Source organism: Megalops cyprinoides, chromosome 17, assembly GCF_013368585.1.
Source record: "Megalops cyprinoides isolate fMegCyp1 chromosome 17, fMegCyp1.pri, whole genome shotgun sequence".
Taxonomy (NCBI): Eukaryota; Metazoa; Chordata; class Actinopteri; order Elopiformes; family Megalopidae; genus Megalops; species Megalops cyprinoides.
The window spans coordinates 25,434,956-25,460,976 of NC_050599.1; the positions used below are offsets into that span (position 1 = coordinate 25,434,956).

At 45.6% G+C, this 26,021-nt stretch overlaps 1 protein-coding gene across 1 annotated transcript; it reads left to right on the top strand.

Moving 5' to 3' along the window:
- Positions 1–275: 275 nt before the first annotated feature.
- Positions 276–4,440, top strand: LOC118792320 (zinc finger and BTB domain-containing protein 1-like). Its single transcript, XM_036550147.1, has 2 exons — positions 276–444; positions 1,701–4,440. Exon 2 carries the CDS (start codon positions 1,732–1,734, stop codon positions 3,451–3,453), a length of 1,722 nt encoding a protein of 573 aa, XP_036406040.1. The 5' UTR covers positions 276–444; positions 1,701–1,731; the 3' UTR covers positions 3,454–4,440.
- Positions 4,441–26,021: the final 21,581 nt, after the last annotated feature.

Below are 26,021 nucleotides of genomic sequence, written 5' to 3' on the forward strand. Positions count from 1 at the left end.
ACTATGCTGACTGAGATAAATAAATTCCGCTGAAAATGCGAATCAAGGACGTGTAATATTGAAAACATTTAGTTTAACTTTAGTTACCGCGTGTAGGTATAAATACGAGATACTAGATGCTGAAAAGTATGCCTCTTCTGCCCTCTTATGCCTAACAGTGTGCTGTGTCGTAGCTTACAATCAGCTACAACATGGGCCGTGGGAGGGCTGGGTTTGCGTGAGTAGGGTTGGACCTGGCACAGACAGACACAGCCTCAGTGCGGTAACAGCACAGAGAGTGGCTGTGCGGAAGTTGTTTCAGTCGTGCAGCAGGAGGGGTCCGTCTTCGCGATTATTCTCGCCATAACTTTACACTGGCATAAAAGAAGCAAAGGGCACCGCTCCAGGGCAGACGCATCCCATCTGGAGTTTTAGTTGAGCGAGGCTCGGCGCCCCATATAGGAGGTGAGTATCAGTTGCCTCTTTCTTTGAGTACTGTCATTACTGTGCGTGCCGCAGCCATGGTAGCTAGCTAGCAAGCTAACGTTATATTTTTGTCATATCACGAATGCGGGAGCAGCACTGGGTGGCCTCTCGTACGTAAGACTTCATACAACGTTGTTATGGCCCAGTTCCTGTTTAGTTGCGGCTTTCTCACGTATGACGTGAGTCATTCCAACACAGATTGTGTCCACGCACGTGATAAAGAAGGCCAAAATAGATTATGCCTTGCATACTTTAAAATGACTTTTTGCTTTTGTATGATTGACATCCAGGATGCCCGCATAAATCCACTGTAGCTGCAGGCCAATGAGAATGCGTGGGAGGGACGTCGACCACCTAGCCGTGAAACCGTCAACATCCATAATCGACAAACAATGCAGTTATCTGAAGTTTGCCAGAGCGAATGTGTTGTTCTTTTGATTAAACAGACATAAGGAATGTTATTTAGGAGCATAGGTTTGTGCAAGTTTGAAAATTCGCGTAGTGTTTTGTTGTTACGGAAGTCAGATGTAGTAACACAATTTAGCTGAACAGCTAGCCTGGATAGCTGATGTGAGTTTAACAGAAAAGCCGGCGCGGCTACTCCGTGTTGGCAACTCTAACGAGCTTTTGATCTTAAACAGTATAACTTTGCAATATGTTCTCGGCAAAAACGAACACGCAAGACAACACATGGTGTGTAAACACAACAAACTCCGCTATTAGCATGTTAGCCATAGCGACAGTATTCGATTTGGAAACCTTTAGGTGGGTCAAGGCATCTCAAATGTGGATGGTAGGAGCTGAAAGACGTAAATGCAAGCGCTCCGTTTCTGACCGGTAACAGGGAGAAAAAAAGCAAAACACTCATTCACACGGATGTCGCCCTCTCAGATACTCTGAATCAGCCAGTGGTCAGGCTACAGTGACCCAACACGACAGAATATTTAGATTACAAATTATGATTTTTTTTCTCACAGCTTCATGTTCCACTCAGAAAGTGAAGGTATTTACGATAAAAAAATTTAACGAACTATGCAATAAATTGTTAAAATGTAGACATAAATATATTTCATTCCAGACAAGAACTGTCCATATCTGCAGGTGTTTTCTTCCTTAAGACAATTTCTGTTGTATTAATTGTGATTCCCTCTTCATTGTTACATTATATAAACAATTACCCAACTCTTTGTCCCGCGCCCAACTTATTTGTCTTCCGTCCCCTCCCCAATTCTTAGGGACACAGATACAGCAACCAGACGCCTCGCGATGGCCAGGCCAAGTCACAGTGAACATGTCCTACAGCAGCTTAATAACCAGCGGGAGTGGGGCTTCCTCTGTGACTGCTCCATTGCCGTGGGAGATGTGGATTTCAGGGCCCACAAGGCCGTGCTGGCGGCCTGCAGCTCCTACTTCCGCATGATGTTCATCAAGGAGCAGCGGGTGACAGCGCGCCTCGACCTCAGCAACATGCCCATCAGCGCCGAGTGCTTCGACCTCATCCTGCAGCTCATGTACCTGGGCCGGACTGTCACCGACACCTGCGAGTTTGAGGAGTTGAGGGTGGCAATGGCTTACCTGCAGATGTACTACATCCCGGACTCCCCAGAGGACCTCAAGGGCGTCCGGGGGACCTGCCTCGCACCCTCTTCCTCATCGTCGTCCTCCTCCTCCAGCTCGTCCCCATCCTTGGGCCCGGCGGAGGGGAAGATGATGTTCGGGGTGCGGATGTATGAGCAGCCTCGGCAGAGCAGTGTGGAAGGGGGTGTAGAGCGCCTCCAGCCCGCCCCTGGCTCTGTGCCCGCCCGGGCAGGCGTGGGCAGGCCCACGGAGGAGGTAGCAGCACCGGCGGCTCCGGCCCTCATCCCGCTGGTCACCGAAAACATTGCTGACCGGCCCTGCGACCTACGTAAGAGGCCCCCAGGGCGCAGGGCGGGCGCAAGGGAGCGGCCCCGCTTCGGCCGCACCTACACCTGCGACGACTGCGGCTTCGTCTTCAGCTGTGAGAAGCTGCTCGCCGAGCATGGGCTCACCTGCACCAACCGGAAGGCTTTCCAGAGCCCTGAGCCTGGGGGCAGGGCCAAGCACACCCCGGGGAAAGCAGAGGGCTCCGTCTCCGACGGGTCCGAGGGCCACAGCGACGGCTGGAAGGGGGGCGGCGACTGGCATGGCCACTCATCCGACCTGGCAGATGCCTTCAGCAAGGAGTCCAGCAACAGGTCGGTGGGGACAGGCACAGGGAATGGCATCACCATCAAAATGGAGCCAGAAGACATCTTGGAATCGGCCATGGACGGTGTCACGATCGTCCGGGTGGGAGAGATCAGAGGAGGGGACCACGCGAGCTATGAGGATATCATGGGGGACCAGGGCCCGTTCGACCGTGACGAAAAAGAGGGCATATCAGCTGGCGAGGGCGCGGGAGGGCGGCGGATCAAGGAGGAGGACCGGGGCTCGCCATGCGAGCTGTGCGGAGAGCCCTTGGAGGAGGAGGACCGCTCTGCCCACTACATCTCCAGCCACATGGGCCACATCTGCGCGTGCGGGAGGTGCGGGCAGGTCTTTGTCCGGGGGAGGCAGCTGCAGGAGCATGCCGAGCGCTGCGGGGACCCCAAGGGCGCGGTGGCGGCCTCGGTGGCGGGAGCCGATGCCCTCTCAGCGGACCTGGCGGAGGAGGCCCTCCCCTGCCTGAACTGCGGACTGCTCCTGGGGAGCGAGGAGGCGGCGGAGAGACATGCGGCCCGCTGCCCAGGGCGGGAAGAGGAAGAGGAGGGCGGGCGGGCTGTCCGCCAGAGGCGTGGCTACAGCCTCCACAGGAAGGGCTTCTACCCGCGCAGCCACCCGCGGGAGCAGGGCTGCGCCAGGCGCCTCATGCGGGAACGTCAGCTCCGCCCCCGCGCCAGCTCACAGCGCAGCGCCGACCGCTACTGTGCCTCCGCCCCATCTGCGGGTGGGGCGGCCGCCTCCGGCACCACCACGTGCGCCACGTGACCTCACCTGTCGCCGAGGTGTGCTTCCAGGTGCCTCTCCCGGTAGCGCGCACCTTCACCAACACACAGACACTCAGCCACTGCAGGCACGAGGGGCCACTACAGCTCTGAACAAACCAAAGGACCCACAGCACGTGTGTGCTTGCACGTGTGTTTTATAGGAACCAACCAAAAATGTGAAAACATTTCAGTCACCGAAGCAAAAAAAATAATCTGTACAACGTACACCTACAAACTGAATGAACAGCATAAGGAATTTGACTTTCTTCAAGGACACTAGTGGGGCTGAACTTACTGAACTTAAATATACATGTTAAGTGTGTCCCATGTCTACCCATTGTGCTTCCTGTACATTCCTCTTGGCACAGGGTGAGTTTTTGTTACATGGAGGACTGACAGGTGCGATCTCAATTTTGATAAAGGGTACATAGGTAAAGGATGAATTTACCCATATGGATGCTGTTGCAGGAGTAAGGTTTCATTTAATTTATTAGATATTTTTGTGTTTGTGATAGACTGGCTTCATTTCCCAGGCCCATTGCTGGGAACCCTGTGTGAATGATGGTTTTTCTTGAGCGCTTAATTCATTGGGTTTGTTAACTGAATCTTTATCAAAGCCCTTCTTTGACCTGCCACAAATTATTTGTGAAAAATACATGCAATCAGGGGTGAGTTTGAACTTTTATTAAAAATAAAGTTTTTTATTCAATAATTTTTAAATTAATAACTGCCCCTCAGACTTGGTGCAGCTGTATGTTATGTATAAATATGCATGTGTACTTGTCATAGGCCCTCACTTAATCTGTTCTGACAGTTTGTTGAAAGGGGCTGAAATGAATTGAAATAACTTCAATAAACACCTCTGCTAGTGTCTCATGGCCACAAACCCGACATCTGTAACAAAGAACTAAAATGCGTGTGTTCAGTTCAGATCAGCATTCAGTTAACAGCCTCACGCAAACCTGGTGAACGTCACGCTCGGCTGAAATTAAGCCTGCAGACACGGTGGGTTGGGAAACACAGAATTAGTCCCACCGTGTCTTTCCCAATCATCCATGGGCTTGGATTCTTGTTTTCTCTGCATCGGAGACGCTGCTTGCGGCAGCTGATGAGTCAGGAGAGGACAGGCGCGGTGGTGTCATCCAATTGGCAGCTGGACGTGGAATCTCGGATGTGTGATGTAAATGTTTGAAAACAATCAAGCTGGCTCCTGGCGTCTATTTTGGGACGAGCGCGGCTGAGGCTTATTTTGCCCGCTTGAAAGGATGGCCTTTGCGGTACGCCAGGCATCACTGTCACACGCCAGGTTTATCTCCTCCTTGGTTTCCGCAATCCTGGTGTCAGTCTGGTCCGACACGACATCACCTGTCACCTGCTGTAACTGTACTGACAGCGATGCAAATAAAGTTTACAGTTCAAAGGTGTCATGTCTGCCACCATGAAAGAGAGACAGGGCATTCTCACCCCATGTGAGATCGAGAGGGTCCGCCAGTCAGAAACACGTACACTTTCCATTCAGGGATTTTGTTCAACAGTTTTGAAAGGAACAGAAGATACACCCTCTACTTGATATAGCAAAACACTACAACTTGTGCAGTTGGTTGCCAGTGTACATGGATTAGCTGGAAACATATTGTTTTGAATATGACATGTTTAAAACACCTTCTCTTTTGAAAATTTGTATGTAAGCAAGTATACATTTCTGTGCTTTGTGTAACATGCTGGGCTGCGAGAACAAAAATTAACCTCGGAAACTCTCACTCCACCGTGGAAACACAGGCTGCACCCAGCCCCCTCCTCACCTGTTCCCTTCACGGAATACACACCATGCGTTATGTTATTGTGACGTCACAGTCTGCCAACGTGTTGGTCAGTGGTGAGGAGTTAAGGAATTATAAAAAGCTCACTTTGTGAAGTAGTGCCTACTGCAGTACCTACAAGTTGCCAACAGAGGCAGCAGACAGCAAAAATACCCAGCAGAAGAGCTGTGAACTTGAACAATGCATGCTCACTTTCTGTTTTTTGTTTTTAAACTCAAGTCTTTTTCTCGTAAGTGCCAGCTTGAGCTCGGTGCCTTCAGGAAAAAAAGATTGGATTTTCGTTATTCGTACTGTATATGAGTTTAGGAACAGCGATAGCAAAGACCTTGAAAATGTGGCCATATGTGGCGAAATTTAAGCTTGAATGCAACTGGAGCAAAGCTGAATTGTGTTTTTTTTAGCACATACTTTTTTACCGCCTTGTCTGCGTTGACTCTGTCTTGAGTCATTTCTTAAATTCTTTGCCTATTGTGCTTTAATGTGCATTTTCTCTTTAGTTTTCACATATTTGGACAGGAGAGTTGATAGATTATCAGTCAACATCAGGTGAATTCTGTGGGACTGCTTCTCCCACCTGTAGAATCTAAATCCAAAATGATCGACACATCGTCTCTCAACACAGATTTTATCACACGGTGACATCAAACACAGTTTCCTAGGATCAAGGGGAATACAAAAATGCTGAATGAAGCTTGTTGTGATCTTATCATGTGCAACGGGTAAAAATGAACTGTCCCAAGACGTAACTTACATGTGTAGCTGTGTTGGGTGGATATTGCGATGTAATGGTTAACATAGGCTAGCTTCTGGGGATGGAGTAGTCATTGGTTTGTGTGCTGTAGAATAAAATGTAGTCTTTACTTAATGTAAATTGACAGATAGAGTGAGGACTCGGTTGCCAATTTGATCATGAATTTAAGAACCATGACTGTTCGTTGCAGTGGGCTCAAGTGGTGTCGAGCTCACGTGCGATCACGTCACACATCAATGAGATCAACTCACGATTGTCCTTTCAGGGTGTTCACTGCCATTGATTCATGCTGTTTCTTTTTCAGCTGTTTTTATTTCCACAGTTTGAGAATTGTTCTAACTGCGTATGTATAACTAGTCTGATTGTTTTAAAAGTTTTATAATCGTTTTTTATTGCTACAGGTGTTATAATTGGGTTGTTTGAACATCAGATTCAAGGCTCTGCAGAACGGTCTTTAATTTTCAGAGCCATCTGTATGTAAAGGACTTCCTGCAGCTATGAAGTCGTACATGTACCTACCTTTTGTTTGAATGGTGGATGTTTTTTGTTTGTTTAATCACTTGTAATAAATATTTGAATTTGACAAAAGTAAGCCCCGTCATTTTTCATACCATCAGTAAGCCTACAATTTAATCAATGAATGTTCATGCGTGTAGTAAAACACAGCCAGCGATAGCCCATAGTCAACGTTTAATGTACCTTTCTTAGGACTACTATGGTCAAAAGAAGGCTACAGCGAATATGCATTTGGGTCAAACAAAAGACAGTTCAAGCATATTCATGGGGGTTGGTTTAACAACCACAGCGCGTACACACTGTGACATGAATGTAGCCTACCTACTTTAAACTGATGCCTGTGAACTTGAAGTGAAATGGATTAATTGCTCTTTAACAGAATAAAATTTATTTTAGCACAAGCTAACGAAATATATCCTTACTACTGGTTGATGCACCCTGGGATATGAAAAGCAGTTATTTTACAATTCTGTTAAGTTACACCGTTTTGAACTATTAAATAATAGGCCTATCCGTAAAAATAAATCATCAAATATGTAGGCCTACAATATTTAGAGCAGTGCAATCACTAAGTACTCATCTGATGAGGACAACCATCTAGTTCGGAGTGGGACCGTTGGCTTGGGCCATGTGGATTGTTGGTTTTCTGTTTTAGTGAGGTAGAAATTGCCAAGCCAAGCCACAAAAATCGAACCACCAGCACAGTCACCAAGCAGGGAGAAAGACCCGCGGCAACTACGGCGGTTTGGAGAATATTACTGAATTTGGAATGCAACTTTATTTTCTTTTAAACGCAGAAAAATAGCACGTCGGCGTGGAAGGACCATCGTTAGATGCGGACATTGCTCCAGTTAAGGATTCAATACATATTTCTGCCAATCAGGTGATCATAATGCAAACGGGCGCATGGCAATAGACAAGGCTTTTATTCACAGCGCGCTTGTTGCAGTGTATATAGTCTTCCTTAAGAAGACTTACATTCGAGTGAATTTAAATGCAATTTTCGGCGTATTGTTTGATGCTTAGTTAAACGTTTTATGTAGCTAAAGCGGTTGCCTTTTGAAGAATAACTAGGAAAAACAACTGGGTACTGTCCCTTCTGAGAAATTATTATTCTTTACAGGTAAAAATGTGTTTTCGGATGCAGTTGAATGGTCTATGGCGCCATCTACTGTGAATTATTCTTATTGCATCGATCGAAAAGACGAATTCAGACAGTGCAGCATAACCTACTAGTGTAACGTTTATCTTGGAGTACGCAGGCCTACCTGGACGCATGCACGTAAGATAAACACATTTATTTATATTGTCAAAAAATCAGTGCTTCAGTTGTTGAGGTAATTTTATACTTAAACGCACAGACCTTGTAGGTGCGAGTTAACGTTATATGTTCACAAATAGCTTCACCTGCTCAGAATTAAGGGCATATTGATGTTAATTGATATTAATTTCGGTTTCTCTTGCACGAAGTCACTCCGAGTCGCATGTAATCAAAACTGCACCTGAAAAACAGACTCATGCCCAGCTGAACAGCTAAGTGCAAACACAATTCATGACATGGAAAGCACATTTTGTAAGTTTAATAAGGCTTGACGTCTTCGTTAGTATGGCTTTGGGGGAAAAACGGTTGGCTTTGCCACAAAATAATATCAATGCGGCGAGCTTTTAGTACCTAATGCCCAAAATGGAGCACATGTTTATGTGAAGCGCAACCACGCTGTCCGGTGTGTTCTTTACAATCACACTTAAAGTTGGTGACCATGAAATGTGTTTGTATACTTAGTTCTTTATGAGCAATGTATAACAAATCCTAATCTACGCAATGAACAAATTAAAGTCTTGTTTTTAGCCGCAATATTTTTAAAATGGTCACAAACCCCTAGCTAGCTAACCTTAACTTCGTCACGAAAGGGGAGTTTGTTTGTGCCTCAGCTTTCGACAGAACCAGTGACCCTTTGAGGCGGCACCTGTACAACCATGATGTCTTCCTTGATTCAAGGTAAACATCAGTCTTTCAACGATAGTTAGCCTACTTGAATTATGTTATGAAGCTAAAATATGTTCCTCACAGCAAACTACATAATCAAGTCCTCAATGAAACAACTGAAATGTCGGCAGACTGTAGAATTGGCTAAAGCCATGATTTGTGTAAGTAGCAATACGCAGAGATAGCTTCATATGCAGAGTGCATACAGTGAATACCACTTTTCCCAGCTAGCTGGCTATATCGTTAGCTACAGGATTATTGTTGATGCCTCGGTTTCAGGTGTTACTCGCATGCTAAGTTTGAAATTAGTTTTGTAAATAATGGTATCTTAGAACACTTCTGCTTTTTTGCCTATTAAATCAATAACATTGTTGTAGGGAGCCCAACACGGAGCTCATGCGCGTGTATGCAGAGTCAACCACTTGGCTGCATGGATGATGACATTATCATGCACGATGAAGACTGTAGTTTTCAAGGGGAAAACTTCTATGAGGACTTACGTACATATGACGAAGAGACGTCTGAAAAGGTAGGGTATTCCTAATCGTTCTAATTCGTCCGCAGGCCTATATTAACGACATACACCCAGTTGCTAATAGTGTTGCTAATAAGTCCACGAAGCCATTTTAGTATTTACTGCCTCACATCACAGAGTATCACACATGCTTGATCACAGTTTAATGGGTGTTACCACAACGCGTTCCTGTCGTCTCCTTGGATGTGAACAACCTCTAGCGCTAGGCTCAACAAATTAATGGAGGATTGCGTGAGGGACGTCACATCTGTGGAAGAATCCTTGTGGACAATCCTTCCTTTTTGGATAGGTGTGTCTGTCTGCAGTCACATCCCTCTAAATCATCCGCTCAGGTTGTGCTGGATAGACTCAGCTGGAGCCTTGTGTCTAGGCAACACCCTGATATGCGTCCCCTGATGCCAGCGTGTAGCTGAGAGCTTAAGTTTTCTCTCTTGCTTGGTGGCAACTTGCAGTTCATATTGTTAAATTTTCATTCAGATCTTCTGTTTGATTTTAGAAATAACTAGTAAGTGAACCAGTTTACTGTGGTGTGCCTTTCATTACATTTACAAAGCATTCATTCATTCATGTACATTGATCAGTTAAACTTACTGGCTGGTGTATTGTTATGTTGTCTTTATTTTCAAGAATTTGGAAAATTGCCTCTTGACTTAAACATGTAAAAAGTACTGTGTGTGTGTGTGTATATGTGTGTATATATATATATATATATATATATATAGACACCAAATCATTTATGTATAGTGGTATTAAAATCCCTATTTAAGAATTAGGAAAGAACATTCCCTTATTATTTTAGGATTCCTCAATTAATAAGCGACCAGTAACTGGGTGAGAAGACACAAAGCCACTTTGTTTTACGCATTCTTTGTCTCGGTACGACCTTCACTGGTTCAGTTTTGATTGATGCCCATTCAGTTTTTCAAGTGAGTGTGGATGAGCCAGGGTTCCAAAGCCTCATTTTCTGTTTGGCCCACAAACCAAAAAAAGGCAGTCACGCATCCCAAAATAGCAGTGGCAATGACAGAGCCAGATCTGTCGCTAATCCTGCCTCCCTGTGAGTCACCGTCAGTCCCTCACCGCAAGGACTGGTACACAGGCTGTGTCCCTCCATCTGGAGAAGAGCTTTCTCACCGTCACCGTAGCGATAATGGGTGCACAATCACAGCGGTGATGTGATAGTTACATTTTAATGCAGAGGCTTATTACATCATCCGTTTTGCAGGAATTTGATATTTTAACGTGCACGCGCCTGTGTCTTATTCCCGTCCCTTCGCCCCTTGCGATGCCACACTAGGTTTGTCACCGCACTCCTAAGGGGCTGTCACTTCCCTGACTGTTTCAGGTGTGTGCCCACTCATTGGCCGTACGACCTTTGAAAGCCACACTGTGCTGCACGTTCAATGTTGTATTCCTTTTTCTCCCAGGTGGGCGTCCTGAGGTGTGTGACATTAATTTACTCTGATCCTGACAGTGATCACATGGGATGGTCAGAAAGTTTTCCTGGATGTGAATACTGAATTCAGTATTGCAGTGATCACAGATTCTACGATTTTCTTCCCTATCAGACACCCACATTCAGTGCAATTTGTGCATCTTACATTTCTACATTTTATCAATTTATGCAGGAGGATATTTAATGAGACAAGTAAGATGAAACCCTTAACGTTCAATCCTGCAACCCATTGATTACATGTCAAATAATATCTGAGAGTACAAGGGAAATGCGGGATCATTAGCTACTTGGCGATCATTTGCCTTTGGCGGTTGAAAAGGTTATTTGCTGAAAGTTCACAGAATGAGGATGCACATAAATTTTTCTTTAAAATCGCTGTCATTCCTATCTGTGGAGTTGACAGTTGAGTTCAACAGTTCTGATTGTTGAAATGACAGTAGATACTCTGTACCTACCATGTCCATATGAGCATGGTTCTTCTTTTAATGTGGCTGCAGGGGCTATGACCAGTGAAAAATACCCTGCCTACATTTATATTTTTATTTAATTTGTGTTTAATTAGAGAAATGTGAAGTTTGGTGGAAAAAGTGGAAAAAAATTATTTTAAAATGAACTCCAGGTCCTCAAGAGGCTGGGGGATGAACAATTTGTACGTGAATCTTCCTACTTCTCTACAGTCTGCGTGACATTCTCAGGAGTGTCTTTGCTTTTGCGTTGACTCTCGCTAACTGACTCTACTTGTTCAAATTTTCATTCAATTGTGAATATGAATTATTCTTTTCTTTTTAAGTGAAAAGTCGAAGTGAAAATGCCATGTTCTGGACATTTTTACAATGAAAACGGGAAAAATGTGATTTTTAAATCTGAGAAAAAGGTGGAAATGGAAAATTGAAAATAATAAAATGTATTTCATTTGGCCCTAGATCCTCCATTGTGCGTCCTAAAGGTTTGATGGATCTGATGTTTCATGTTGGGCAAAAATGCTAAATGGCTTCAGCTCAGCTCATTTGTCATTTGTGATTTCAGCATCAATCACAAATCATTTAATAGCAGCTATCTTGCAACCATAGATGGCGTCGGCTCATGAGGGTTGGATGGACTTTTCAAGGATCTATCTGGAATAGACGGGCATATAAAAATAAGCTGTGAGGATGGGAGGACATGGAGATCTATAAAGCAGTGATTGACCAAGGACAAAAGGTTTAAGCTAAATTATGTACAATACACTGGTGACAACGTGTAAGCAGGGAATCCACTTATTAGGCAAAACTGTCATCAGTGCATTGATTTACGTAGGAATGCGGCTGTTTGCAGACATGATTAAAGGATGCTACGTAGAGCTAGCGTGTGGCTGTGTGCCAGCCCTAGCTCGCATGTTTAGATGGCTGCTGATGGCTTGCTTATACTTAGGCCTACATCATTCTCTTATACAGAAGACGTATGACAATGAAGTGTTAATGTGCAGTATTTCAATAAAGCTCAGTCAAATGTTCACCCGAGAGTTGACACCAGAGTCAAACACTTCACGTCTCCATCTTCTCTGCTGAGAAGCTGCTGCCACCTGTGATGCATGAATTAGCAATTAGCGCACTGATACTTTGTGTATGTACTTTGTATGTATGTGTAGTTATTGTGTTTTGGTTCTATATTGGACTGTCCCATGTGCTGTAATGTACCAAGACAGATCTTTCCCAGAGGGACAAACACAATATATTCATCTGCACCTCGTGGTCTGTCAGCTGTTTCTACCATTGTGGGAGATGGATTGGTTGTTACATAGCATCGGCCTCATCTTGTAGTTGTTCGCACGCACACAAATCTCTTGTGTCATCTGAGATGGCTGATCCTCCACGCTGCTGAAATGGACGGAAACGAGTCTGAAAGCCGAGGAGCAAAAAGCCCCAAACCCACGTTTGGCTGACACAAACACATCAAAATAGATTTAGCTTCAAATGCAAAAGCTCCTTTAGCATAAGGGTTTGTGTTTTTCCATGAGCAGAGGGCCTTTGAGTATTCCTGTTTCACTCCATGTGATTGCTGTTGCTGTTTAAGATGGAGATGTATTTGTTCTTGCGAATTTGTTACTCCTGGGACATTTTGTGTTGTAATGCCTATTGAATGAATATGTTAGTTTCATCACAACTGTCTTTTATTAGTTGCACAATTGTCTTTCATTGTGGTCACAAAGATAGTGCAGTTCTAGATGTTTCTTTCTCTGAAATTTTTGGAAGCCCATCTTACAGCAACCTGGAACATTGAAGAAGAAAGTGAGAGAGGCTGAGCTGGAGGAGAGGATCAGGGCCCTGAAGCAGAGGAACGAGGCTCTGTGGAAGAGGCACCAGGTGTGTGGGGCAGGGCAGGTTGGTTGACAAGCCGAACTTGGAGCCAGAAGGCTGTTGGATCAGTTCCTAGATAAGCACTGCTGGAAATATCCATCTGTATTTATAGGCAACATGTAAACCTGTAAGCCACCTGCTGGAAAGTAGTAAGACCCGTATCTTGTAGAGCTCAAAGATAGCTTAGAACTCATTTTTTTGTAGCAAAGATATTATCTTGCTTTCATCCACCGTGGCCAGCTCAGCGGGCTATGTTTTCATCCACAGGAAGTTGAGGAGGATAAGAAGTGGGCGGAGCAGAAAGACAAGGCCTCTTGGAGCATCTTGAATAAAAAGAATGATCTCATCGTCACTATTGAGTTTTCCAGTGTGAGTTTCCCTTCCACCTCCAGGTGGACGTGTTCAGTTTCACTACAAAGAAAAACTTTGCCTTACTCATGTTTTATAGAAACGTCTAGGAACACAACGTAAATTTTATGCAGAAAGTTTGCTCAACCAAAGAAGAAATAGAAGACTAGAGTCTGAAAAAACAAGTGAAAATAGGTTAATGGAATGGTATGTGAAGAATCTTGCATCTCTACATATACTTTTGCAATTGCAAGCACAACAGCTCCGACCTAGTTTAGCCCGGTACCAAATCACTATGGAAATTTTCATATAAATTTTCATATAATGACGCAGGAAGCTCGTGTTGTGAAGAGGAAACTAGGGGCTAATCACCCATATTCCAGGGGAGCTCAGGACCCCACTGAATCTGGTGACAACCGTGGCGTAAGGAGACGGCTGTTGTCCACCACAAATATTTACAAGGTAGGTGCCTGTTAAATCTCTGTCCTTTCTGACTGAAATATGCTCATGTAGGTTATTTTTTTTGTCACGAAAATACAAAATCAAGTCATATCAGCCACTGTTTCAATGTGTGATATTCACAATGTCACAATGTTTGAGAGGTCATCATTTTACTGATTGTGTTGTGTTGTACCTGTCATACCAAAGGTTCACCTCCCTGAAATGGAGCTAACGTTTAGAATACATATTCAAGCCATGACTCTGCCATGCCTGTTTTGATAATAGGGTTCTCGGGGGTGTATTTGAGGTACTGATACTCCTTCAAAAGCCTCTTTGAAACATGAGACCTACTTTGATATTGCCGCGTATTTGAAGACGAGCTAATGACGCAGCCGGGGCAGTCCGAGGGAGGGAGCCTTCACCTGGAGCGGGCTGAATTCTCCATTGGAAAATGAGGTTTCTAATTTCTCTTGATGTCACTTCCTGTTTACAAATCTGCTTGATCCTGCCGTCAGCGGTGAGCTTTGAAGGGCCTGGTGCTTCGCAACAGCTGTTTCTGCCGGAGCAGATGGGGGGCACATCAAATTCAAAGCCATAGGGGGGTACGCGGGGAACCACCAAACCAGCATGGTGACGCATGAGGCAACAGCGGACACAGAGTCACACAGAAGCCTGTTCAGATGAACTGAACAGCAGGAGAAGTGCGGTCCTGTGTTGCGCTTCAACATGGAGGGTAGCCAGACTCGTCCAGAGGTCAGGTTGATCTCATAAAATTGCTTTATCTTTTAGAGACATAGAAGGCCATTATCTGCAGCAACTGCTGGCACCACTTTTAATACTCTGTCCCACAACTCAAGCACACAGAAGCGGTGCTTTTTGGAGCCACTTATACGTATGCATTCATGTGAGAGTGTAAAGACTGCATTCCAAATGAGGTCGCATTCAGGGTCACACCTTTCCGGTGACAAAACGGTGTCCTGCTTGGACAGTGGTGTCAGGGCGACCATGGCCAAGGGAGACGCCCTGCTACAATGTCCAGTGCCTGTGACAGTGACGTCACTGCAGGTATCGGTCGATGACAAAAGGCGGTGTGGTTTTCTCCTTTGTTTTTCCTCCAGAACCCTTGCCCTAAATGTCCTGAACCCCTCCACCTTTCCAAGAGGGTCCTGTGCCAGCACCGAACAGCTTGACAATGTAACATTTGCTCACATTTTTCATGGCGGTGGCCCCACTTATTCTCTCCAGAGGAGTCTCTTTCTCAGTGGGTTCGGGGACCCAAAGGCAGCACAACAGTGGCACCTCTGCAGCATCCCGCCGCTCGGCCATAGCAGAGCACCGGAGAAAGGCCTTCAGTGTTTGTCACACGTCACACTTCTCCCAGCGCTGTGCCGCAGTCACCTGCCATGCAGGTGTGCATTGCGAGCACGTCCATGCAGCTTATGCTGTGCAGTGATGGGTTGAAATGAGCCCAAGAGCACTTTTTGAAATTAAACTCGGTGTGAAGCAGCTGCACTCAAGAGCATTTGTAATACCCTTTTTAACATAAAAGTCAGACCCAATGACTTGCAATTCAAGTGACTTCCATACGTAGTGAGTGACAATTAGTCCATTAAGTGTCTGGAAGGAGTACTGTGAAAAGCTTCAGAATAGGATTCCTGACAATAGAGCTGGATTGAATGCGAACTCTTGTTATTAACAGAAAAAATATTACTGTAAATTTTGAAGCCGTTCCTGTACAGAGGTGGCAGGTGTCCCACTGGGGGGCAGTGTTGAGTTGCATTTCAATTGAGGCTCCCCCTGGAACTGCTTGTGGGACTGTTCCCTTTATACTGGCAGACTGCTCCGATACCATGTTTGGGTAAATGCTGAGGGACATTACCCTGACTTGCCCCCCTGTGCTTCTGCGAGAGAGCAAACATACAGCCCAGCCTGGGAAAAAGTCTTAAGTCCACAGATCTCAGTCCAGAGGTGAAATGTTTTACAAGGACCTTTATTTGGACCTTCTCTGTTCTTTATTTCCTGTTACTTGTGTAACCTCATTTGTAACTGTGTGTCTTCACAGTTATTGATGCATTCGTAGGTTAGTTATTGATGTTACTGATGCATTAGTAGGTAAATCCAGGTAATGGATGGTAACTCTGTAAAGTAAATGTTTTTAAGACATAAAAAGTCATGAGAACACACAGTGCCAATGTGTATCCACTCACACAAACTCAACAGTGATCATGCCAGAATATAAAAGCAACATTCAAAGTACAAGTGAAATAAATACAAGTACAAAGTACAAGTGAAGATATAATTTAATGTCCTAAAGGTGCAAAGGCATATACCACAAGTACTCAGCGTGTTTGTTTAAAATGTTGTCTGTATTGTGTCTCAGACCCTGCCCACGCACAGCCCTGTCCACTCAGACAGTGTCATGTTAAAAGAGAACATCTTGTGCTGAAGCCAATGAAGACGCAGTATTTTCAGCCCGATGCTGACAGCCATAAATACATCTTCCCCCCCCTGTCTTGATTTGACTTTTCTGCGACGACTAATTGAATTCCACATGTCCGGAGTCAATTAGGGCTTATGGCAGCCAAGTCGATTAAGACGTCTCTGCCGTGACGCGGCCTCTGTAACGGGCGTATCTGTTTGGTTTGCATAATTCCCCAGGCGGGCTGGACAGGTTGTGTCGTCAGTTGTCATTTAACCTTTTTGGGGACGAGGCGGACTAGGGGCTGTGGGGTCCTGCTGCAGGGAGCTGTTCCCAGGCAGAGCGCAACCCCAAACGTGGGGTCAGAGACACTCCCCCCCACCTCTCCTGCCAGCCCCCTCGTTCAGCATGCAGACATTTTTAACCCTTTCCGTTCCAGATTCTGCTGTTGCACTTTTGGCTGAGAGCACAGAGTTGCGCGTCAGATGCGCTCGGAGGACAGCGGAGTGATGCAGTGGCTCGGTGCGCGACTCCACGTCATCTCGTTCACCTCTCTGCACAGGCGTCACTCCTGCTCACGCACGCGTTATGTAAGAGGGAGGCACACGGCTGCGCGCGTTTACTGCGCCTCTGTGCTTACGAGCGCGCCACGCCGCTCCAGGCGCGGGGCCGCAGCAGCTGCGAGAGGTGCATCGTGGGTCTGATTGATGGCCACCGTCGCCGGGGGGTGCCCAGCGCTGATGGAGTGCTTCTGACTCCGGCGAAGCGAAACGAGCCGCAGCGTTCCCCCTCCCGGCATCCATCAGCGTCCGAGGCCAGAGGCCAGCCTTTTATTGCGGCATAAAATGCGCCGGGCTTCATCGCCTGGTTATGCGATGAAATGCACTAAGCAGACTTTAAATTGCGATCTGTGCAGCGCTACCTGTTTGAGCGTTCGGCAGCCGGTGAGAGGTGAAATGAATGGTCTCTGGCTCAGCCATCAAGCTCCTCTTGGGCTTACATAACATCAGCGCAACCACCACCCCCCTCCCCCCCACATCCCCCCCTTCCCTCCCTTGACGCAGAACTCCTGCTGGAGCAGGAAATTGAGCTCTAATTGAGGAGGGACTGGCGGCCAGCCTTGGAGGACTGACTGTAAAATACAGAGCAGTCCGGCACGTAAGCATCCCCCCAGAGGAGAAGGAGCAGAGCCAGAAAGGCCAGAGGAGCACCCCCCACCCCCCTCCTCACTCATCAGGAGGCCACAGTGCCCTTGGGACAGGGGGCTTGCTTATCCGCCTCTTGTCAGAGGAGCCTGTGAGAACACCTAAATCTCTTCCTCTGTCATCCCTGCTTTCTGTCCCTCCCCCACCCGTGCCCGTGCACGCACACAAACATACACACACACATACACCAAATCTTCAGGAGCCAGTCCCTGGCACCAGTAACGTCACGTCGTCAACAGGGTAGAGAGAGAAAGGGGCCGGAGGGCATTGTTGCGTCACATGTCTTCTGCAGCGTTTAGCCCCCCACACAAAGCTAAAACGAGCAGCCATTGACCTTTAGAGCTGAACCCGCCGCAATACCGGGAAGCTCCCCGTAACTGTCACCGCAGGTGCTTCTTCTAATAAGACGCCGATCTCAACAGGCAGAAACATTACCAAGGGGTGGTGGACTGAAGAGTAATGAGATTTGTTACAGTTTGCCCTCGCAAGGGTAGAGGTTTCGAAGAACAGTGTAATTGTCTGTCTCAGCAGGCTCCTTGAAGATGGTGACGCCCGTGTCACCGTTCACCTCTGACTCACCAGCGCCACGTCCCCCTCGGGATCTGTCACCCACGCTCTCTCGCTGGGATACCTTGGGCTGGATACTCACTGTACTGGACAGTTTTGCCATCCCTATAAATTGCGGTTCAGTGCACTTAACCTACATCCACGAGTGACCCTGGAGCACTCTCTGTTGGCAAGTGGCACCATGGAGTTTAAAGGCCAGTCCCATGTGGAACATTTCCCTTGTTGCCAGGTGATGGGCCCGCAGGGTCATTGTTAACATGCAGGATGTGAGAAGCAGGTGACCGAGTGGAGACTGGGTTATGAGCCGGGTACGCTTTGCTGCAGGAGGTGGCGTCTCTTGGATGATGCTTTAAACCAAGGTTCTGGCATTGAAGGTTCTCGTGGCACTTTATTGAGTGAATTCCCGGACCAAAAACCACAGTGTTGTTATGAAGCGGCCAAAGAGGCCAAAAGATGTTTAGCGAAAGACATGGCTTGACGTCTAGATCTCCATTTTCAATTTGATGATTAAACAGAAAAGATCTGTAGAAGTAAATGTTTATAAAGAACAAAGGCAACCAGCAGGGGATCATTTTAAGCGGTCAGCCGGCTGAGGACTAGAAGATGCCAATTGGTATTCAGTGCAGCAAACTGCTGTGAAATCTGAGGAGCTTCAACAAGTCTGAGGGGAACAAGCCAAAACGAACAATTCTGGGTGTTCTGGCCATCTAGTTAGATTGTGGGTTGTTCCTCCTTCTCACTTTATCTGTGGTATTCTGTCTCAAAGAGATGCTGGTGTGTAGCATTGCACACATCCTCCACTGCATAAATACCAGTCATTGTTGTCCTACCCTCTGAATTGACATGCACTGTGATCTCCTTAACGCTCATGCTCTTTCCAGGATGCACCGGGGTCAAGCTCGCAGGGCCATATGGACCCCCCTGTCCCCAAATTCAAGGATCTGCGAGAGTACCTGCTCTGGAAGAAGGACCACCAGCATAATAGCAGGGAACACACAAAACGACACAGACACAGAGAGGGGTGGAGCGGAAGGGAGTGAGACGCACCGCAGGTCACTTGATCTAACACCTGTCCAGCGCAGGCTGGAAACCCCAGCTGTCCTTTATCTTTGTGTGTGTTTGTTTTTAAAGCACGTATGTTTCAACAACTGTTTTCCAGTTTTCTAATAAAGGATGTGTTTTATTAAAAAACACTTCTGTGTTTTGAGTCCTCGTTTTCAACCTTGCCAACCAACTGGCTGCTCATCTCTTGCCCATTGATTAGATAAAAGCCGCTGCTGAAAGGGCAGGCCCCTTGTACCTGGAAAAGGCTGACCCCAAACGTGCCCAGTGATCTGGCTCTGTCCACACATCCATTAAGTTTGGAAACACATAGCCTGATGTCGGACGACATTGTGGTCATAGTGATCATCAGGATGAATGAGGCCAGCACGCATGGTCAAATCAGTGCATGTACTCAAAGGGTAAATTCATCTTAACCTCCTCACGAGTTCACTGAACGGGAGCAAATAATACAACAAAAGCAATAAGACAACAAACTCGAAAACCGACGATTTGAGAAAAGAGACCACTTGTCAACCCCTAGTTTCTCTGCTAGTCTGAATTTTGTGTCGTAAAACAATTCATGGTGACATTTTTATGTATGCTGGAAACAGGGACTGCCGCTGTTCCAAAGCACCTAAATTTATGGCGTGGGGTAGACGTCGTCCTCAGGGGACAGGGCGTAAAAATCGATTTACAGGGGAAAGCCGCAGTTTGCTTCCTTTATTTAGTTCACCTCATTTGAGGCACGATAGTACATCCCATAAAAGCGTTTAAATAAATGAATCGCTTTTTTACGTAAGGGCCTGCAAATCTGCAAAAAAATAAAGGAAATGGTTCCTTTATTTTTTGCAGATTTTCGCGGTTGGCGTCACATTGGCAATCTAATTCAGTACCGGATTATGCAGCGGAAGCCCGTCTTCACCCCGCCGACCAAATGTGTTGAGCCTCCGTCTCCTGTAGCGGAAAGAAATCCGCTCGCAATTTTTGAAAATCCGGCACTCTAATCTCATCAAACTGGGAAATTCTATAATGAGAGGCCGTGGGATTCTCCCGCACTTATTAAATGCGCGGTGATTTAAATGGTTGCACGGCGATGGGAGATCTGATAGGACACTCTGCCTCCGTGTTCTCCCTGCTAACGTACTCCATTGCAAACTCCAAACAAATCAGTGCGTGTGTTTTTTCCTCGGATGTTCTGAAGCTCAGATGAGCGAGCGATGTTCTCAGAAGGGGCTATTGCTAAGACAAATATGTTCGGAACAAACGTACACGCGTTTGTCTATTTTTAGTGGCGGTTGGAATGTTTGCCTTATTTGGGGAGGTCTGATAATGCACGGCTAACGAGGAGAGAATGCAGGAGCTGGGTTTCTGAGCGAGGAATTTAGGAAAGTCAAAAATAAAACCGCGCTCTCACTTTGTTTGCGTCTGCATTTGAAAGACAAGGGTAGTCCTGCTGGCAGTGCGTTTCTGAAATTATATCAGTTTGGAACCTTTGTACCAGATTTAATTCTTGCACAAAATTAACTTAAGAGTTTGTTGAAATATATGAGAAATGTTTTGGAAAAACAAAAGAAGGAGTTTTGTTCTAATTCGCCACTCAAAGTGCATTGCAGTCAGTGAATCAGACTCTTTGATTCCTTGCTGTCTAGTTCTCCTTTATCTGGTGTTGTGGGGATTTTTTTAAAGATTGGCATGAAGCCAAATGTTAATTAGACAAATTATAATATGTAGTAATAAACCTTGAATTTAAATGGCATATTAAGGCACATTTTAAAAGCAGCATGACATGAAAGTGCATGCAACCCATTTGAACCTCTGTGTGAAACGCGCAGAAATTCTTTGAAAGGCCCACAATGAAATGATGCTTCTCTGCAGCACAGATGCTTCTAAAAGTCATCTCATAACACTTATGTGGTTTTTTAGACTGTGTCTATGTCCTTCCTCCCGTCAACCCGACAGCTCTTAAGTGTCGAAGTGCAATCTGGACGACACGGGTGTCTTCATGACACGGGATGAGGCCGCGAGAGACCGGGCTTCCCGTTGCCACCGGAAAACAGGGCCATCTGCGCTCCGGCGCGCGAAGGTGTCGCCAGTCAGAAAACAAACCGTTCGTCCTGAAATCAAAGCGACCCCTCGTAGCCGCCACCGCTCAGAATTTCACCCCCATAGCTCCCCCCGCCTAAATTTCACACCAGTCAGATGTCAGGAAAACGTGTCTGTCTGTCTCACACCCTTGATAAGCGTATCCTTTGAGGCAAGAGCGGCTCGCTTAGGCGAAAGCTGTCAAAATCCTATCGAATCTGCGCTGGTGTGATATTGCTGCAACAACGGCAGTAACCGGATAGTCCATGCAGGTCACAGTGTTAGTGCATTTTCGTGTTTTCCTTGGCAATAATACAACATATGTGTGTTTTAATGCATTTATCGCTGGTTAAATTAAGTAAGTTCAAAGTGACAATAGGCCTACGTTCGTGTCTCCACAGTTGATCTTGCTATGAGGTCTTACCGCCCCTACCCACTGTAGAATGCATCCCTCACATTTACATACCTAAATATACATAATCGCTTATATTTATCACAACACTAAACGCAAAGGGGAAACAATTTATGTTTTCAATATTAAAATGTGTTAAGACATGCATTTGAGCATGTATGACATGCATGTGTTAGATTTTCTAACATATATTGACAACCGAATTGACAAGGTAACATAAATTCATTCAATAGTGTTCATTCACTCCTTTTTGGAGTAGTAATGGTGAGTACTGCTGTGATTAAAAGCTGAAAGCTCTTCATGCCCATGTCATATTTAAGTGTCTCTGTTGTAATACTGCTGGCAATCCGTAGCGTGAGGCTTAAGGCAGTGCTTTGTTGCATTAGATTCTCCATCTGAAAAACAGGTTTCAGCTTAATTGTTTTAGCTGGCGTTCGCCTGTGGGCTTAATTGAATTGCTTTAGCTTTTGTTTGCTGCTGGGCTTTGAATAACCCACCACTTTGTCAAATTGCTCCTGCACAGAAAAATTTGGAAGAGGTTTGGAGCCGGGGCAACCGTGACTGCCCATACCTGGTCTCTCCATGTTAACCAGAGGGGAGCTGGGACAAGGGGGATGAGACCCAGGAAATAACCAATGACTTGAGTTGGGATGGACCAGTTACAGTCCAGCCTCTGATGTGGGGTATCTTGAATGGGACATGCAGTAGCCCACCCTTAAAATGCACTTAAGACCCTTTTTCCACTATCAGTACTGGAACTTCCAGGAACCAGACTGATAGGGCTTGAATCTCATAAGCCCCAGTGCTTCTCCACTATCACACCGAAATGAGATGAGAACCCTGCCCCCTGACGTTACAGTTCATGCCGTTAAAGAAGATGCCAAATACAGAACCGTGCTGTAATGAGGACATGACCATGCTGCAACGAATGCATTATCTGGCCTCAGCACTGTGATGTTCATGTGTCGAGTTCCACAGCAGTGCTGTAGTAATGTTGCTGGATAACACTTGTCTCTTTTACAGCAGTTGCACTGCTTTACATCTGTTTGCCATGGGTGACAGCCATGTAACTACAGTGTATGTGAGGTTTTACTCTAAACTGGTGGTCAAGTCGTTCTTCACCAAAACGCTGAGATTGAAATATTTCAACATTCTATGGGAATACTCATGACAGTAATATTGATCACTAGTTTTCAATGTTGTTTTGTGTTCGCATTATGCTCTAACATAGTTTATGGCAGATATGTTTAACCGTTTAAGGACAGTGGCACTCCAATGTGATGAAACTGCTTCCTTGCATGGGCATTCTATGTTGTGAACTACCTGTGCATTTTTTTTCTTCTTTAATTTCGGTGCACTTGGCACTTCTGTGTAATTTCTCGCAACTTTTTCTAGCAAACTATCCTGCTGGCCAGGAAAAAAATGGTAACCGCGCTTCCTGATTCTGTTCAAAAACACAACTAAGATGAGGTACTGTGTAGTGGATATTCTTGCCATTAGCCCCGCTGTCCTTTCTTCACACAGGGGCAAGAGTGAGGCTAAGGACAACTTCCCTCAAGCAAATTGGGAAATGGAAAACAGGCTATAGAAACTGGGACTGATGAAGCCTGTATCACCCTAAAAACAACAGAGGAGTCATCAGTGACAGTGGCAAAGTGGTACATTCCACTGCAGCGGACACCAACATTTTCTTCGGGCCGATGTTGGCTTCGGTCCTCTGACCCGATGCTCTGTTTTGAAAGCACTTCCTCCAAATCTGAAAACATCGTGTTTGAAACAACCTTGTTTGAAAGCTTATCTCATTCCTCTATCCACAGTACACATCTGCCCTGAAGTAGGATAAAAAAATTGCAAACTATTTATAGCGCCTGAATCACAGGTCCCATCAGGGAGCTTGGAAATTACAGCAGTGAAATGACCAGACATTTTTCTGCTTCCTGTGTTTTCGGCATTGTCGATGCTTTGAGCACACTGTACCCTGTGTCCTTGGGTAAAGACACCCCCCCCTACCCCCCACCCACACACCCACACATCCTGACAAATGGAGAGATTAACATTGGCACTTCTCTCATTCATCCACTCAAATTTAAAAAGGCTTTTATAAACCTGTGACAGGTGGATATATATATATATTTTACATTTACATTTACATTTATTTATTTAGCAGACGCTTTTATCCAAAGCGACTTACAAAAGTGCATACAGTAGGTACAGCGACAGTACGGGGACAGGATGTGTACAGTTCCACAATGAGACAGTTCTCAGCTGAGAGCAAGGTCTGTTTGAGGACGCAGTACTATCAGATTTTTACAATTACAGCCTAAAGGGCAACTAGTACGATATACTTTCGAACGGCAAACTTCAACAACTTCAAATGGCACAATGAGCGTCAGGGTTAAGGCGGCAACAAGAGACAAAATTTAAAAGCACAATTTAAAAAGCACAGCAATTTACGACAGCACTGATGGGCGGGGGGGGGGGGGCAGCAATTGTGTGCTGGGTCAGTCCAGGTAGAGTCTGAAGAGGTGCGTCTTCAGGCCCCGTCTGAAGGACTGGGGTGAAGGAGCTGTCCGTAGCGAGACCGGGAGTTCGTTCCACCACTGGGGAGCGATGTAGGCGAAACGCCGATGTCTGGCAGAACGAGCACCTCCTGCCTTGATCATGCAGGGAGCAAGGCGTCCAGTTGCTTTACATTTTGACCTCAAAAAGTAGACAAAACAAAGGATGGATCACTGCTTTTCGAAAGGCTCTTACGTAGATTTGCGTCTCCTGTGTACATTTGTTGGCTGTGATTTTCTCGTTCTCCCTGAAGACCCTCTGGTGAGATTGAAGTCCTTGCTGGTGGCAGTAGCTATAGTGTAGTGGCAGTTCAGAGTCCAAGTGTGAACATGGAAACCACAGTACTCCAATTTGTCACAGGCCCACATCCTGGTCTGGGGGGGGTCAGCAAAGTTTTGTTTAGAACAGAAGGCATGATCATACTGTAGTGAAAATGTCTCCTACCACTGTGTCATCCTGACCACTATAGCCCGACCACTGAAAGGGGCACATCGGTACTGAAGCAAAACATGCTAGAGCTACAAATTCTGGTCTCAACCACATTTACTCCAGGCTTTGTATGGCTGCCAGACCATAGTCCTCCTGTAACCATTAGTTTCCAATCGACACAGTTTTTAACATCACACGCCTGCACCAGGACACAGGCAATTTCAGAGCAGGGTTTCTTGGGTTCATACTCAAGCACATGATTGATTTGTGTCCCAGTAGAGGCAAAGCCAGCAATAAAAGCCACAGAACTCAACCCTGTGGAGACCGCATCACAGAGAAAAAGTCCTTTGGTGACTGTTGGTGCTGGCAGGTGGATCACAAATAAAACAAGACCAAAAATAGCCATGGCAAACTGACTGCTGAGAAAAAGCATCACAACCTACTCCACACAGCCACATTCCAGTATTTAATTATAGACTTATTACTAATTGGCACAGGTAGAGACAAGGATACTGAACAAGGTTAAAGCAGAAGTTGCTGGAAAGAAAGTTGTATACAGAAAGACAAGGGGTCCTTACTGACACAAATGTACACCTCACACAAACACATGAAAAAGTACACCGTCGTTAATCAGTTTTTTGGGGAGAATATAGTCCTGTATAACACTGGTAGAGGTTCCTCCTTCACAGCAGCAGTAAGAGCAGTTTACAAAAACACTTGAATATGATGAAACGTGACTTTCTAAAGCCAGTATTTCTTAAAGCCCTGTCAGCATGCAGGTGGTGTTGTTGGTGCAGAGGTTGTGTTAGCTGTTCAGTGTCATGGACCAGCCAATGGGATGGAGAGGAGCATTAGGACTGCTGGTAGGCCCTCTGTGGAGAATGGGACATACTGAATAAACATTGTGCTGCCATTTCTGTTTGAGCTAGCCTGAAGGGTGCCATCTGCACCCCTCTCTGCTGTTGTTTATTCCACAGCATGATTCCATTGTTCATTGCATCACTTTTTTTCTGCCTTGTCAAATTTTGATACTTTATTAGCATGTGGAATATAATGAAATACTAATGTGATTGAATACTCATAACCATATCAATAGAGTGACCTAAAAGTCAGACCCCATAGGGATTTCAATATTGATTTGAATAAACACAAAAAAATTCAAAAGTGTTGCAATTGTTGGCATTCAACATCATGACATTTCTCTGTTCAACTAATACATATTGCCTGAACCCTGCCCCTTTGTTTGAACCATGTAATTATTCTTTTTCTGACTCTGTTATCAATTGGTGACCTTCTTAGAATTTGTCCATTGAATCCAGCAACAGCAGATCAATGTGGAGATCTCTCTTTTCCCTCAAAAAAACATGCTTTTGTTCATTTTCAAGCCATAGCTTACCTGGGGAGAAAAAGCATTTTTTTCTACTTCATCTTCCTGAGTCCCTCTGAAGGACTTTTTTGGTTACCCTGTTTGTGTTAAAATATTAATAGTCTGTTGCCATGAGGGCTGTTGGAAGTAGAGGCTACTCTGTGACAGCACGCATGGTGTGTCAGGCAGCATTAATTGATGAGGCCAAACCAGCTTGTTGGACACAGGCTGCTTCTAAGAAACCTAACTCAGCTGAAAATGTCTGTCTTGAGGAGATGTTTCTGACACAATCTGGA

What these genes read in the sequence shown, in the direction of transcription:
- LOC118792320 (XM_036550147.1), top strand. Translation starts at nt 1,732, where the DNA reads ATGGCCAGGCCAAGTCACAGTGAACATGTCCTACAGCAGCTTAATAAC.